The following is a 17,472-nucleotide window of genomic DNA, read 5'->3' on the forward strand; positions in this document are numbered from 1 at the left end:
TGTAATCTTTTAAGTTTTTAAAAGCAATTTTATAGTTTAAAATATATTGGCATTATCTAATAGAAATACATATTTTCAAAGCAAAATTTTCTTTCTTGGAAGTATGCGAGTTCCATTATTGTCAAGTATAAATACAGATATGAAAAACTGTGTACATTGTCAAAATTCAAGTCCTCATAATTATATCTAGAGGGATTTCTTTAAAGATCCAGTGTAATGTTTAAAGCTGTTCCACATTCAAATCTGGTTAGTTTTCTTTGTATGCTATTTTGATGACTTAAGACCAGTACACATGAAATCTGTAAGCATAACCTGGAACATGATTTTACCAGAAGTTTATTTAGTTTTAGTGCATTAATGGGTAACAGAAATAAAAAGTTTCCAAAGATGGCAGAAACTTGCTGCAAAAGCAAGTCCAAGATACTTTTTCAAAAACACTCACCAAACCTCAAGATTTTTACCAACATCCGTGTTTGTGTGTTTTTCTTATAGCAAAGCCACATCGGGCTATCTGCTCAGCCCACTGAGAGGAATCAAACCCCTGATTTTAGCGTTGTAATCCCGGAGACATACCGCTGTACTAGCAGGGTGCTACCAACATCTCATTCACAAACAAATTATGTAAAATATTTATAAAAAATTGTGAACAGCTTACCAATAAAATAACAAAGTTTTCACTATTATTGAGAAAAATTGTTACTTTTTTAAATACAGATCTAAGTGGACATTTTGGGTTTTCTGTTTTGTTTAAAAACGTCTCCAACAACTCTATATATTTTTATTCCTGTGTTTTATGTTGATACTGTTAATTGTACATGTTTTCTTTACAAGTATGTAATCTTTGCCTTTTACTTTAGCTTGAAATAAGAGAAAAATATAATTTGTTAATTTACTATGATTTAATTTTTCAAAACACTTCTGTTCAAACTTAAAATTTATGAACAAGTTCCAAGAAATAAAACACACAACAATTTACTATCTCACTAACAGCAATGCACTAAATGTAATAATCTGTTAACATTAGAAAGAAATACACACAAGTTTAGGAAATGACATTTATTTACTAAATGATGAATACAGAAGCCTAGATTCTCTAAAGACATGTGACAATAACAATCATGCATACATTCTACTTGCATGGATTTTCTACACCTTGGGGGAGACAACTGTATATGGTTGGGTCAACAGCACTTGTTAACCTTCGATGTTCTACATACTAAACCTTGGCATTCTTGCATAAATTAAGTATAAAAATAGACGAAAAAAGAGATTGGTGAACATGAAAAGAATGAAGTTGAAAAGTGCTTGTGCTTCATGAGAACTGTTGAAGGAGTTTTTAGAATTAATGGTGGTTTTTTATCTGAAACTAAACTGTAGACCAAAACAAAATACCAAACATCTTTTGAGCAAAAAGTAGAAAGAGAAATAAATGCTTTAATAAAGACAAATATTTGATTAAACATATGATGGTACATGTGAACTTTAAAGCACATCAAAGGTTTAAGCTGTAAATGTGTTGTAGTTCTTTCATACAGAGTACTAACTAACTAATAAAACGTTTTTCAAAATCATGATTGAATCTATAGAATTTAAAGATATAGAATTCTTTTTGGCACTACTAGCCTCTACAGCTGACCACAGCCAAGAACTCTATGAATGACCACAACCAAAACCTGATCCTTTGATTACAGCTGTGACCCTGACCACAATTTTTTTTTATGCACACCATAGTTAAAAATCACTCTGGTGACTGTAATTAAAAAATTATTTTTCACACCATTTCAGATAAGTAATAACTGGAGTTCATTAGTGGAAGATTGTAATGCATTATTTTAGATCTCTTTAGTTTCTGTGGTCAAAGCATTACTAAAACACACATCTGAAACACTCTCCTCTTTCCCGTGGTTTTGGCACTGAAGCCAGTACAAAATTCTACAGCATGTGATCTTATAGAAACTTGTATCCACCAGCATGCAGTTATTGACATGATGATGGATTAAGAAATTAACAATTTAATATATATACTACATGAAGACAAAAAAAAAAGTATTCAAATGTGACCAGATAACTCCTCCAGTGCTAAAAAATGCCGAGTTTGAAAAATAGCTTCCACTAAGTACGCTTACAGTTTGGCCACAACAGCTTGTACAACATAGAATCATATAGAAACATGTTCTAATAATACAACTTGTCTAAAGAGTAAAGATAAGGCAAAATTGTTACTGCATAATTGTAACTTAAAAATTAACCTGAATTACTTTACCACCAAGTAAAGTGTATTCTATGAAGCATTTCATTAGACAACACACTAACTCAGATACAAAATTCTATGACCTTTAACAAAAAATAAAAAAAATTACAGTTATGAAATCAAATAAAATTCCTGAGAAAACAAGTGTCTAAGAGTATTATTTGTTTTTAACCAGAAAGTGTGCATCAAATAACACCAGACTGAATAATACTGAAAAAAGGAACACCTTTAAACAGGCTTAACATTAAAACCTTTTCAAATCATGGTACACATATGCCTACATCAAATTTGACACTATTTCTGTCAATGTTACTTCTCTTTTATAACTTCTGCCTTTATTCCCTGGAAGACAGGAAAACTCAAACTGTTGACTCCTGTCTACTTATGAAATGGAAACTGCAAGAACATATTTTTCAGTACTCTTATAATCACAAAACAAGTTGTATCCTTGGAAGATAAACATCATCTTGTTGATCAAATACTTTTTTTTTGGCTTGCCAAGCACGACATATCTCTATACATACACTAAGAACTACTGCTCTCTTATTTCTTGTCAACTATAATATATCTTTGGAAGATAAACATCCCAAAATGACATAGCCATATCTTATTTAACTTTTTAAGCATGACACATTCTTGGAAGATCAAAAACCATCAGACTGGTCTATTGCTCTCTGATTTCTACCCATAACATATTAGTGGAAGATAAAATACAACCAAATAGCTTCCAAGCTTCCTCATTTTTCCACTTGTCACTCCTGATACAGCTTTGAAAACAATCACTATGTTCATGACCTCCAGAAAATTCTCCCACAAAGTGAACAAGTATAATAATTAAAAGGAAAAGCTGTGCATAAACACAACCAATACTCAAATATGGAATGGTTATAACTCCCATTCAAAACCGGTCTGCCTTTACGTAGACATAGCATAGTTAACACACAAAAAGTTAGAAGTCAAAACAATAACAAACACAAAAATATTACATTATTGTATAGATTTTTTTTTAAAGAACAAACTTGCATGCATTTGACATTATGATTTAAATTTGTCATATAAAAACGTTTGTGTAATAACATTCTTCAGATATCGTACAGTTTTCTTAGTTTCACAAAGAGAAGTGCTGAATTACAAGTTTTAGGACCACACTGATTTGAACAAGCCTTGTGATGATGAATCAGAAACACAAGTTTTAAAATGACTACACTTGGGGTGGAGATGATCAGATGAATTACATGTTAACACACAACAATCATTTATTTATCAGTGCAAAAACAAAATAAATGGAAGTCTAACAATAGGGAAATGAGAGGTATGAAATAATGCTGACTTAGATCTACTTTATGTCAACCTCAAAGAAACCCAGACTAATGATTCTAATGATCAAATTACCATATAGTCATTTCTCAAACCAAGACAAAAAAACATTTGTATTGTGTACAGATGACTATGTAACATTTAATAAATTAAGTCATGACAGTGATTTAATTACACCCCAATAACATGAGGTTGAAACAAATTCATTTCTCAACTTAGTGGAAATGGATATTTTGGCTCAGGTAAAACAAGATTAAACTGCTCGTAACAACACAACTGTTTCTCCAAATCAAACACAAGCAGAAATTTAATTGTGCATTATCTAAATAATGAAAATTATTAACGAACCCTTATGTATTCTACACTTCATGACATAACATGTAGTTTACATTACTTTTTGTGGAGTGGACCATTCTTTAAAACATGCAAGAAACCATTTTTTAAATAAGTGCCTGTAATTACTTTTTCTGGTAATTCTAACTATGTTAAATGTCTAACAACACTTCTTTACACCAGTTAATAGTTTTTTTTTTAGTTTGTTCTACACACTTTGGAGATGTCACAAATATTACAAGATAAATATATAGGTTCAAGTAAGAGAAAAGGAGAAACACAATAGTAGTAATACTTATCAATAAAGTTTATGGTTTCAAACACTTAAAATTTATAGATGAAATAAACAGACTTTTCCACAAAGTTTTCACACAAGGTGCACAAAACCTAACAATGTTATTGAATTTGCTCTGTATGTAAACAAACAGCAAACACAGTAAATGCTGGATAAATGAGTGTATACCCACTATTATCAAAGTAACTGTATACTTGACAACATCACAAAACTTGTATATTACATAAATGTTTTGTTCATCTTTCTTCATTGTTGCTACTTCAAACACAAGCAAGGTGTATATAGGCAAGTACAATGTAATATTTCAAGTTACAAAAACTAAAATTACATAGCTAAGATATAAATTGTGTTACACAAATTGCATGGTAGTTAATGTTATATACACTGTAAGCGTGGTTGACCTTACAGAAACAAAATATACAACTAAGGTATTATGCAAATGTTACAGAAACTGAAAGCATGTGGCATGGAATACTGTCATTGTTTACAGAAGAAACAGAGGTTATTGCAAATGGCACCTTAGTGAATGAAAATGGATATGTCTAGTACAAATATTTGAAAGGTCATAGCTAATGCAGGTGTATACATAACAAAGGCACTCCAACAGATGACAAACAAAATGATGACAAACACACTGGGTTTGAGTGTTTGAGTATGCTTACAAGAACTTTATGGATCCTTAGGACAACAGTTGAATACAACACTTGCATTACAAACTTGAAATTACACTCTAATATGCTTTACTGTTTTTCTTAATGAGCCATGCATTTTTTTATTTTCCACCATAATAATCCATGCTGGTTCACTCACTCACTCTCACACACACACACACACACACACACACACACACACACACACACACGTATGAAAATGTTTATATCTTAACACTATAACAAAACCATAAGGGGCTATATCAAGGAACTGTTATTAACATTATTTATATTCAGAAACCATAATGGTAATCCTTAAAGTTTATTAAATTTCCATGCAGTATTATTTCTTGTTAACCTGATGCCAAAGCCCACAATGGACTACTATAAAATAAAAGTTGATATTCAGTTGCCTTAATCAACCATGACATACTGCTATAATCACACTTAATGTCTTAACTATGATGTACTGTTATAATCACCTACATTGTTTCCTCAATGAATCATGACAATTAGTCACTTATATTCAGCTGCTACAATCAACCATTACATATGGCTATAATCTTTACCACTCAACTGATGCAACATGCCACAATACAGTTATAATCACTTATATTCAGCTGCTACAATCAACCATTACATATGGCTATGATCTTTACCACTCAACTGATGCAACATGCCACAATACAGTTATAATCACTTATATTCAGCTGCTACAATCAACCATTACATATGGCTATGATCTTTACCACTCAACTGATGCAACAGGCCACGATACAGTTATAATCACTTATATTCAGCTGCTACAATCAACCCAGACACAGAAATAGATTCTTTCAAATCCAGCTGCTGTATAATGGATCACTATAAAAATTAAGCTTTTAATTAATCAAGTTGCCATAACAGTTCATGATGAACTGTCACATTGTTTCTTTCAACTCAACAACTACAACAGTTTGTACTGAAGCAGTCCACAATGGATACATGTAGTACAGTTCTCTATATCCACCTTTAACAACAGCATATGGTGAATAGATACAAAAACTATCTTTCGCATCAAAGTGCTGCAACAGTATGGTAGAGAATTACAGAATCATGCTATATATACTTAAACAAAAAATGATGGGTTACTACAATTTCTTTAAATTCAACAAATCACAGTGGACTGCTAAAGAATAAATTTTTACATCCATTTGCTGCAACATTAGATGCTAAATACATTCAGCTACCAGGTTATCTAAAACTGCTATAAAATATTTTTACACTAAGATCCTATAGTACTTCATAATAGAGTGTCAAAAACATTTTTAATTGCATTCAGGTGCCATAGAAATCCATGATGAGTTAATATATATATCCAATGTGGACTGCTACAGAAACATTCTATATTCAGCTGCACAACAATGTACAATAGATAGTTAATGTTCCCTTCTTTACATTAAGTTATTTACCATAACCTCAAATCCATTCTCAACATTTAGATTGCAAAATTATTTATGGTTACTGAAATTACCAACAAAATCCATAAAGTATAATATTCAGCATTCACTAAGTTTCTACAACCTATAGCAGTTCATAGAAATGGTTGTTTGAATTCTAATAAAAGAACCAGTGTTGACTGACTGAGAAAAACCACATCTTAAACTTTTGCCATTACGATAAACCATTAAAGAAAGTAAGAAACCCAGTTTTATCCACTACAGACACTGATGCCTTTTACTTAAAGAAAAACAACTGCCTATTCCATTTATGCTTTTGTTAAGTAAATGTTAATGGTAGCAGTCTTGCTTCCAGAGTTTACCTCCATTGAAATGCGAGTCAAAATATCAAATGCTGTCCCCATGCCTGGGATGAAATGTTCTTAATTTTTCACATGTAACACATTATCATTTAATTTTTAGATGCAGCATTAGAACTCAATAAGATGAGCAAGTTCATTTTGTTTTGTTTTTTCCCCCAAGTACCAAATTTTAGCTTACAAGCTCCATCTCTTGACTAATTTGAGATCTATTTGTAGCTATGGTTATTGAGGATTCCTTCTTGTTAATTCTGATGTGACACTGACCTGGTAAGAATAACCATATGTGCATTGGGTATAAAACAAAGCCAGTTGTCTTAAGTAGTTTATGATGAACCTGTATGGCAGATCAGAAACTTGTACAAATAATTTACAAATTTCTAGAACTGTTAACAGTGGAAAAAATGTCTACACTTTTCCTAATGCTTTCTAAAAACCTGAACTGTAATACAAATAATAAGGTAAGATTAATATTGGTAAGTTCCTTTCAGCACACTGATGAAAAGATTAATGTATAATAGAAACCCAGTTTCTCTTGTCAGATAATTAGACAAGTTATTAGATATTATGGACAGGGAATGTTAACTCTTCACCAGTATGCTACACATCTGATTTTCTTCCTCTGTTGTTACTTTTTGTCCAGTACTAAATATCCAGGAAAAAATGATGGGTGTCACCAGGCAATGGTACACAGAAATCAAACAAGAGAAAAACCTGAACAGTTTCTCAGTCAGACAACAGAACATTTGCACATCTGAAAGGCAAACAACAGTCTGTTGACTTGTTTCTAGATGAGTACACTGTTGGTCAGTTACCACTGTGATTAAGGATGGAGTTCTTTTGGAACCAAGATTTCTATTCATACTGCTGAATATCCTTCTTCCACAGATACTGTTTATAAGTATAATCCCAAGCTTCTCATACACACGTACATTTATCATAACTGTCAATGTGATGACACATCTTCTCATTACACCTTTTGCTTTAAAAAACATTAAGATATCCATACAAACTATGGGCGTAATCAATCATTACTAGGATGACAACTCTTCTAAAAACAGTTTACAATTCTAACACCAACCAGACTATGATGACAGCTTGTTTTCTACAAACATTTTATCAAAGTTCCTATAAATCAATGTATTACCAAATATGCAACTTGCTCCTGCACATTGATCACTGTGTAGACATATCTTCTACCAATGCTGCTTATCATTTTAACAAGTGGAATTCTGCACAGATTAATTAATAATATTCATACTGGAACAATTTACAAGAGGTTCATTAAAGATATTATTCTTCATACTGTAACACTGGCTCTTGTAAAGTAGACACACACCAAAGTTCACTATTGCTAAAATGTGTACCACACTGTGGTTCATTGCATAGGTCCAGCCACTGTGAGCAGCTCTGAGCCTTGGTACAAACACTGAACACAAAACCACTGTTTGCATCTCCATCTCATAACCTAGAAACCTAGATGACAAGCTGTCATGCATCAACAGTTTGTCAATAAACCAGTCAGGCATCAGCCTCACCATTCATGATTATGTGAACTTGTTCCAATTTCCACGCCAAACGATTCTTCTTGGAAAATTCATCTTCTTCTAATGTTATCATAAGCTGTAGAAGAAAACAATGTTCAATGTTTCTGATGTAAAGTTACCTCCACATTAACTTTATTCATTATGTAGGATTTTACATATATAAGAACTACTAAACAATCATATATATTATATATATAAAAAAATTAAGGCATATTTTTGATGCAAGTAACATAACTTGCATGTTACACACAATTTCTACTTTGTACATTTATGAGAGTTCCTACCTCAAATGTGTCTCACCTCACTAAGTTATATTCATTACAAGGCAACACATACTACATTTAGTTAGCTAATCTTGATTTTAAGATAGCTCTGCGTTTATACATAAATAGGCACATGTTATAACTAAGTCATTCTGAGTAACTAAGACTTTAAAATCATTATCAGTGTTATGTCTTTGTGAAGTAAAGTAATTAAATGTATGTTACATGTTTAACATTTTTAGTACTTAGTGAAAGTTCATTGTCAAATTCAGAATATTCTGTTTGTTTAAATTTGAATAAAAAAGGCACAAGGTATTAGAATATTTAAAACCAACAGCAGTTTAATGATATTGAATTGACCTTTCAATTAAAATAAATTATGATTTACTTATTCAAGATTTCTATACTGTCAGATAAATAGATAAAAGGAAACTACTTTTGTTTTTCTTACTTACCTGCTCATTGTACTTGATGGCATATGTATAAAGTTCATAAAGAGCCACATTAGTGTTGAACTCATGAGCATGTTGCTGAAATAGGTTTTAAAAAGATATTTTATAGGAGTTTGTACACAGAAAAGTTTTTATATTTCACACTAAAATTGGAATGCAGTAAGCAATTTAAAAATTGCCAAGTGGTGAACTTTATCTAAGATGTCATCTTGACAACAACATTTTCTAGCCCTAGAAATAGGTTTAATCCATCTAACAACAAACAGAAACTCAATGATAATCTAAAAACAGAAAACACAGCCCTAGAAATAGGTTTAACACATCTCACAAGACTCATCAATGGTAATCTGAAAATAGAAAACATTTCATGAAGAAATAACTTGTTAAAATTATAATTTTTATAATTTTTGGCAACATCTAACTTGCAATAACAAAAAATGAAACAAAACAGCACCTAACCACAGTAAATACTACAGCCTAGCTAGTTATAAAAATATTTTATGGGAATGTGCATTTCATCTTAAATATAGCTTCACATCAGAAGAAATATTTCACATAGAAATAAGGGTCTTTCAAGTATCAGTTTAAGCTATATAACAGCACATAAGGTATTACAACAATGGAACCTCAAGCATCATTTTAAATTACCTACAGAAGAAACAACAACAAATAAAACAGTTGCTTTTTCTTTAAAGGTTTATTAAGCACCAACTGTAGATTAAAGAGTTTGCTGAATCAGTCTTGCAGATGTTTAAACATCTGGTGCCTTGATTTATACTTTTTTCTTCTTTTTACAAAGTTCAATTCCAATGTATCATAGTTATTTTTATACATGTTTAAAAGCTGATGCTAACTAACACAGTGCAATATTATGCTGTTATGTAAATGTTGTTCAAGAAGCTCATCAATACAATATTCTGTATTATGCCAAGGGGTGAAATTTAACAAAAAAGTACCTGTACTCATATGTGCAATATATAAAACACTTTACTTTTTGAAAAAAATAAAACACAATCATTGTTTTAATTATTTTAAACACATCAGCTAAAGGGGCTGATCACAGCACATCAGCAAATAAGATATCATTTGGAATATACTTATTATTTATCAATCCTACAGCAACGTCAAAGTTACTAAATAACTTCTTGCAATCTTGTTAATAAGAACAGCATTTTTAGGTTATTTAATGACTCACATGACAAACATTTATGAAATGTTTAGATTCAAGTCTGCTCTTTCTTACAGTATGATGGAAGGCATGTAGGTTGGATGAAAAGCAGATCAAATACATTTCAGTACTGAATAATAACATTAAAATAAATCATAGTACAAAGTTCAGATCAACCATGCTACGAAATTTTAATGAATAACTATCCACTTTTATTTAGTTTCTGATATACTGTGTAATAAACATTTCAAACTAATATCAAATACGTAAGGAAGAGTGAATAATAATTTATATTTAATGACTGCAGCTGTGAAAACTGCCAATATTCACTAATGTGGGGTTTTATTGACACAAAATCCAACAAAATGACAAAAACAATGAAAGCCACCCTATTTAACTAGTGTGCATCTAACATGTGTATTTAACACATCTGCAGATGCAGTGAAAGTCATATTTCACTACAGTATTTATTAGTAACATTACTTTTCACACTCTGTAGCTTCAACCAAGATGTTTTAAGCAGCACAAACAAAATTACTCTCCAAGATGAAATTCCTCTACTCTCTCCAACATTAATTATGCATGGTTTGAAGGGAAAATTTTACTACCATATGCAGGACCATGTGAAATTGGCTAATTATAAGCAATGTCAATCCAAATCCAAGATTACAGGAGCCCACAGTTCACGCTACCGTGGTCAACACTACGGGAACCCACGTTCACGCTACCGTGGTCAACACTACGGGAACCCACGTTCACGCTACCGTGGTCAACACTACGGGAACCCACGTTCACGCTACCGTGGTCAACACTACGGGAACCCACGTTCACGCTACCGTGGTCAACACTACGGAAACCCACGTTCACGCTACCGTGGTCAACACTCACGGAACCCACGTCACGCTACCGTGGTCAACACTACGGGAACCCACGTTCACGCTACCGTGGTCAACACTACGGGAACCCACGTTCACGCTACCGTGGTCAACACTACGGAACCCACGTTCACGCTACCGTGGTCAACACTACGGAAACCCACGTTCACGCTACCGCGGTCAACACTACGGGAATCTATGATCATGCTATCATGACAGCAAATACTGAATCTCACAGCAACTAAAGTTAGAATACTTGGGAAAATGTCCCTTATTAAGGTTATATTCAATTATATTTATTAAAATCAAGATTTACAAACAACAGTTATGTTTTTTACAAGTAACTGATTATTAACTGATATTTAGTTGGTTATGTCACACTAATAACTACTTCTCACCACAATTCCTCACAATTTTCCAGTCTCCAGTGTAAACTCTAATTACTAATGGCTCACCTGGTGATTGGATTTCTGCAAGGTTGTACTAAACAGATAAAACAGTACAACTACAAATAAATTTTTTCTAAATTTTTCAACCAAGAGAAATTCAGTGGATATGGTTGTTTTCATAATAAAAATATTGGTAGTTTGTGGATGAATTGGACCATACTGTATATGAATTATCAACTCACAGGAAAATACCTTCTCTGGATCCTAATTTTGTTTAGAGTGGCAAATGTAAAGTTTTACAGTAACAGACACCTTAAGTATTAAAACAGGAGCCCTGAAATTTATTATAAAAGTAAATAAATTGCTTGTAAAAAAGTCTTACCCTAGATTCTTCAGCTAACATGGCATTCATATCCTGATCACTAATGGCAGACATCTTTTTTATATCCTTGTAGTACCTGAAAGTAAGAGAAATTGTCAAAAAAATTATAAACTTACATATTACAAAATCTTTCACCTATTATAACATTTCACACACAAATGTGAAGGTTGCATCCTAAAATCAATGGATTATAATTATACTTGTCTTGAAACAGTCAAAATACTTAGAAAAAGTGTTATGTAACTTCAAAATTCTTTACCTTTCTACCCAATCTTTGTACATAGGAATGTCTTTGGCATAAAGAAGCTTGCTACTAGGGGAATCCTTGCCTAACCGGTGGTCAGAGGTCGAGCATGCATCCATAAATGTTTGGGCCACTACGGACAGGCACGAGTCAACTATATTTGAACGAGGAATGTCAAAGACAAAGTTTGGATTCTTCAGAAGATTTACCCAAAACCTTAGTGGAAGACTGAAAAGACAGACAATGCAATTCAGAAGTTACTGGAGTGGAAAGCACACATGTATTATATTTAACCATTATGTATAAAAACTTAAATCAATGACAAGAGCTTAAATCAGTCACATTTTCCATACAATACTAAACATTTTAAAATCTACATACCTATTTAATAACTTGTATATATATTTATATATGTATAAATTTATCTATAAGATAAAACAGAGGGAGAGGTTGGGTAATGAAATAACAATTCAATTTTCTAAGTTCATGTAGCATTGGAAATTTACCCATTATTATTTGTAGGGAAACTGATAGTTATATTTTCACACTTATTTCTTATTAACAATTAATATATAATACACTTAGATACATTATAAGACAAAATGTTTATAATGCTTTAACAATCACAGTTTTGAAACATGACTATCAATGGGCTCATTCATTCCAATTGATTTTTTAACCACTACGTAACCATGAAACTATATATACTATAAACTGTAATATAGTAGTAAATGTGTTCACAAATTTGGGAAACTTGTAGTAAATATTACAAGTTTTTCGTGCATATAAAATTATATTTTTTAGTTAAGTGTTTTTATTGAAGATTTGTCTGAATTTATAAAATCAGCAACTAGTTTGAGTGCAAGGTGATTTTCATGTCAAGTTTAAAAATTTTTCCATTTTTTACAGTGTTCCAATTCTACTTGCACAACCAGAAGATGAAGTCAGTATCAAAAGTTCTTTAATTAAAACTATTTTTCATGCATTATTTTCTTTGGCATAAGACTTAACCACTTTAAAAAGAAATAAATTAAAATTACCTTTTTCTACACTAACTGTATATTGTTATACACAATTACTCAGATTTTACTCTTGCAGTCGAAGGTGATACCTTTCTAAAATTAATTCAAATATTCAAAAAAATTCACAAAAATATGAAACTGAGTAAAGTAATGAAACTATTTTTTGTCATTGTGAAGAAATAATCTGATACAGTAGAAATGTCAGGTTGCTTACAGAAGCAACCAGTGGACATAATTACAAAAATGTGTATCTCAACGGGTATTAATACTTTGTTAACCTGAAGATAAACTAAAGAGGTCAAAACACTGTTCCCTGATTTACTCTGATAAAAAATGTTGATATCCATGCCAGCTGTTCCGAGATGCATGTTTACTTCAAGTGGGTTTCTCATCTTTATGAATACAGTCAACACGTTTTTGAAAAAGCCAGATTAAAAGCATCACTGGCAGTATTTCTGATCAAATTGTAGAACTGTGAATAGCAGGTGGAAAGAATTAATCAAAACAGTGGATCAAAACTCAATGTTTATAGAATATTTCTACAAGAGGGAGAATTTTATTACAACCCATTTGTTAGCTATAATAGAGAAGAATTAACAAGATAACTTTATTCATATACTGAATATTAAAAAAAATGCATGATGTTTAATGTCAGTTTCTTAAGAACACTGACCTGTTGGACTTCCACGTGTGTACAACTTCATCATCAGATATCCCATGGTCCAGTGCTTGATCATCCAAAAAGTCAAACATGTACTTTATGGCAATTGGCAGTGTACTACCTCTGTGAGCTGTGCTGAAGATGGTCTCAAACAAATCATCAACAAATTTTTGCAATGTGCCCTATGAATTCAAGAAAGTATTTCAGTAAATTGATTTGAAGATGTTATAAAAATTTTTTTTTATTATTATAAAAGATCACTAACTACTTCCTACAAAATAAAATGAGGAAAAAAGTTTAACTAATCAAGTTAAAGTTACCTTTGCACAAAAACATATTACTTTCTGGTTAGCATACAACTTTCATACTTACTAGCTATAATAGTTGAATGAAATACACAGTGATTTGAGTCAAGGTTGTGCAATATGCTTAAAATGAAGTGTGTGTGTTCTAACTGACTATAGTTGCATTTTTTGTGTTGAAATTATGTCAATAAACTGTACAATTTGTAATTTGTCTGAAAGGCTAAATCTGTTGAAAACTTAAGTTTTTTTCTAACCATCAAAGACAAATTTCATATGTTGTCTTTCTGAAACAAACTTAAGTTGAAATGTTCAAAAGCGAGCCACTTTTTTGCATGCAAGGAATTTATATATCTATAATCAGATCATCTGATTTCAGTCAGAGAAAGAATTTACAGCCTGTTATTAAAACTTCAAAAGTGAAGAATATCAAACTAATAGTGTCTCACATTTTAAGAAGAACACAAACTTACCTTAGTAGCCAGAAGACGGGTAAGGTAAATCTCAGACACCATTTTGTGTCCTCTGTCCCCTTCCTTAGGTTCTGTACTGTGATGTTTGACCTTCAGAAACAAGGAAAATAGATTTAAAGATACCAGAAAGATTTTCTCACTTGGAGACTACAGAATACTTTTGGAATTATTGTGTTTTGAATTTAATATGGATAGTAGCTTTGCAGATAAAATTTGCATTAAAGCAGACTGTAGCTGTTAATAGTTGAAATTATCTTTCCAGCAAACTTTTTGCACCCATCAACAAATCCAAACATAATGGTTTAGAGTAACACATTAAGAAATCAACAAATGTGTGAAAAGAGCTACATTTTACAAAAATTGTGGACTTAACTGCAAAACCTGTTTAAAAAAGTGAGAGCTATGCATGTTCTGTCCTACTATGATACATTTCTACATATGAGCTTGTGTATATTATAAATATACTACACACTATCTACATTGCACTCATGTTTTTAAATAAATATAACAAATTTATCACTTGCAACAGAAAGAAAAGCTTAAAACACAAATGTTTTCTTACCAAGTGCCACAGTTTGTATCCCGTTTCTGGATCGTGATCAAGTGGTGATGTTGCACGACTGTGAGGAGGACTAGTTCGTAGAGGAAAGTTTAATGTTTCTGTTAAACAAAAACTCATTTGTAAAGACCCTTTTTATGACTGGTATAAATTTAGAAAAGCAAATTTTTACTCCACAACTAAGTCGTAATAAATAAATTGATTTTAGTATTGGCTGGCAAGTTCAAATTGTTGAAAAGTTTAAGAAATGCTTACAAATGTCTCCTATTATCAAAATAAGTTGTAAAGGCAATAGATTTAATTGATGGGAATATAAGTTTAATGATGAATAACAGGATGATGGCACAGCAATGACAAACGTTCGACAAGCATATTTTCAGTAACAGACAAATAATTCTTTGATGTTTTGAAATGTGTTTATTTTTTGAATTTCATGCAAAGCTACACAAGCACTATCTGAGCTAGCCATCACTAATTTAGCAGTGTAAGACTAGATGGAATTCAGCTAGTCATCACCACCCACCACCAACTCTTGGGCTACTCTTTTACCAATGAATAGTGGGATTAACAGTCACATTATAATGCCCCCCACAGCTGAAAGGGTGAGCATGATTGGTGTGACAGGAATTTGAACGCATGACCCTCGGATTACGAGTCAAGTGCCTTAACCACCTGGCCATGCTGGGCCTTGAAATATGTAATCCTAAAACATTCAATAATTAAGTGTTTGTTACTGAACAAACACATGTCAAATGAAAGCTATAAAGGCTACCCACAATAACCTATATTCAAAGATGAACCTGGGTTTAGCCTTATCCAATATATCAATACACAAGATCCCCCTCAATCTTTTATAAAGAGCAACAACCTGGGAAGGCCTTCAGAGATGTTGTTCTTTCCAATCCTCTCATTTATATTAACAATGATCACAGCTTAGTTTGCCTAAATCACTAATATTGGACAATTATTCAAGAACCTTGTATACACAGTGCATAAATATTCACTTTCTTAACACTGTCAGTAGTTATTTTGCAGGTTGGTATGTGTGTGGTTAATTTATTACATTTGTGTAGCAGAACAGTGTTAAAACCTTGCAAAACAAATGCTAAAAATATTAGGAGTAACAACTTCATGTCTGGTGTAATTTAAATTTTAATTTTCAGTCCTAATAATCAGATGACAAAAAAATCTCTGAAACAGACACAACAGCCAACAATGTAGAACTGAAAAATAACTTGCTAAATAATTATTGCACTTGAGATAAAGGTATGGAAGTGAAGATAAATTTTAACTACAATCTTCCTGATACTCAAAAAGGAAAAAAATATAGCCTAAACCTGTTAAACCTTGAATAAGTGTGGGATGAGTCAATGTTAATGTTAACTAGAAGAATGAAAACTTTAGACTAGTTTTGCACTAGCTATATAATATAACCATTACCTTTTTAAAACTTACCATATTTATGAGATCTATCATTTCTGTCAGTCATGATAGAAAGATTGTACAAGGAAGCTTGTTTTGGTATAAGTGTGAGAACAGCCCCATCTGGCACCTTTCAATAAAAAAAACAAGGAAAAAAAACATTTTTAACATTTCTAGTTCAATCCTGCACAGTTTTCTTTAATTATAAATATTGTTAAAACCATGTCAATGAGCAAGACCAATTTTTCTTTATTTTGTAAAATAGTGAATGCAATTTGTACCATATACGAGCCAATCCTTTATTCTAAGTTCATAAGTAATCACTATTATATATATAAACTTAAAAAACCATTTACTAGAAATTTTGTTTGAAACTTTATTGTTTAATTTACAGTTTCAACTTAGAAGTTCATTAAATATTCACTCCTGAAGGTTACACAGTCACATCTGTAAGATTTCAAAACATTAACTAAACAACCAAAGGATTTGATCGTAATTATTTTTACAAAATTTTGAAAGTTTTATTATACAAATTTCTCATTTCACCAAGTTTTAACCATAAAAAGAACAAATGTCACAAAATGCCATTTGTAATTTTCACACTTCATGTGTGTTCTAATAACTGCTGAATGTGTAACTTTGGGTATTTCAAAGCATAAAAGTGTATGAGTTAAGTTATACAATATATACTTTAAAAGCAGGGTTTCCCAAACTTTGTGGCCATAAATAACCTTCAGATCTATAAGTATTGGCGGAACCCTGAAGAAACATTGTTAAAAAGCTAAATCAAAAAATTATCATCCAAAGAACTTGTTTTATGCTTTAAAAGTTCATTTTTTAACCACCAATTAATGGCTAAGTATTATTGATACTTGAAATCAGTGTAATTTTGTAATTTAATGAAATATTTACAAACTCAAAACTAGCTTGTTTTCTTAGAACACTATACTCCACTACCACTGGAAATAACTAAAAGTGAGTCACCAATTAGGCTTCATCCAGATATGAAGCAGCTAGTGACAAAGGGAATAAAAGGTAGAAGATTTATGGGCTGATGAGCTTTTAAACC

At 31.7% G+C, this 17,472-nt stretch overlaps 1 protein-coding gene across 3 annotated transcripts in view; it reads right to left on the bottom strand.

The window, feature by feature from the left end:
* Positions 1 to 1,041: 1,041 nt before the first annotated feature.
* LOC143222293 (plexin-A2-like) overlaps positions 1,042 to 17,472 on the bottom strand; it is a 106,278-nt gene continuing 89,847 nt past the window's right edge. For 2 of the 3 annotated variants that reach the window (XM_076448613.1, XM_076448615.1), the window contains exons 28-35: positions 16,437 to 16,533; positions 14,985 to 15,082; positions 14,423 to 14,512; positions 13,660 to 13,829; positions 11,980 to 12,192; positions 11,721 to 11,796; positions 8,910 to 8,984; positions 1,042 to 8,267 (exon numbers count right to left, since the gene is read on the bottom strand). In XM_076448613.1, the coding sequence (XP_076304728.1) occupies positions 8,166 to 8,267; positions 8,910 to 8,984; positions 11,721 to 11,796; positions 11,980 to 12,192; positions 13,660 to 13,829; positions 14,423 to 14,512; positions 14,985 to 15,082; positions 16,437 to 16,533 (921 nt within the window). In that variant the 3' untranslated portion in view covers positions 1,042 to 8,165. The remainder of the gene's footprint in view (positions 8,268 to 8,909; positions 8,985 to 11,720; positions 11,797 to 11,979; positions 12,193 to 13,659; positions 13,830 to 14,422; positions 14,513 to 14,984; positions 15,083 to 16,436; positions 16,534 to 17,472) is intronic. The other variant, XM_076448616.1, reaches the window with a different exon arrangement.

Source organism: Tachypleus tridentatus, chromosome 8, assembly GCF_004210375.1.
Source record: "Tachypleus tridentatus isolate NWPU-2018 chromosome 8, ASM421037v1, whole genome shotgun sequence".
NCBI lineage: Eukaryota > Metazoa > Arthropoda > Merostomata > Xiphosura > Limulidae > Tachypleus > Tachypleus tridentatus.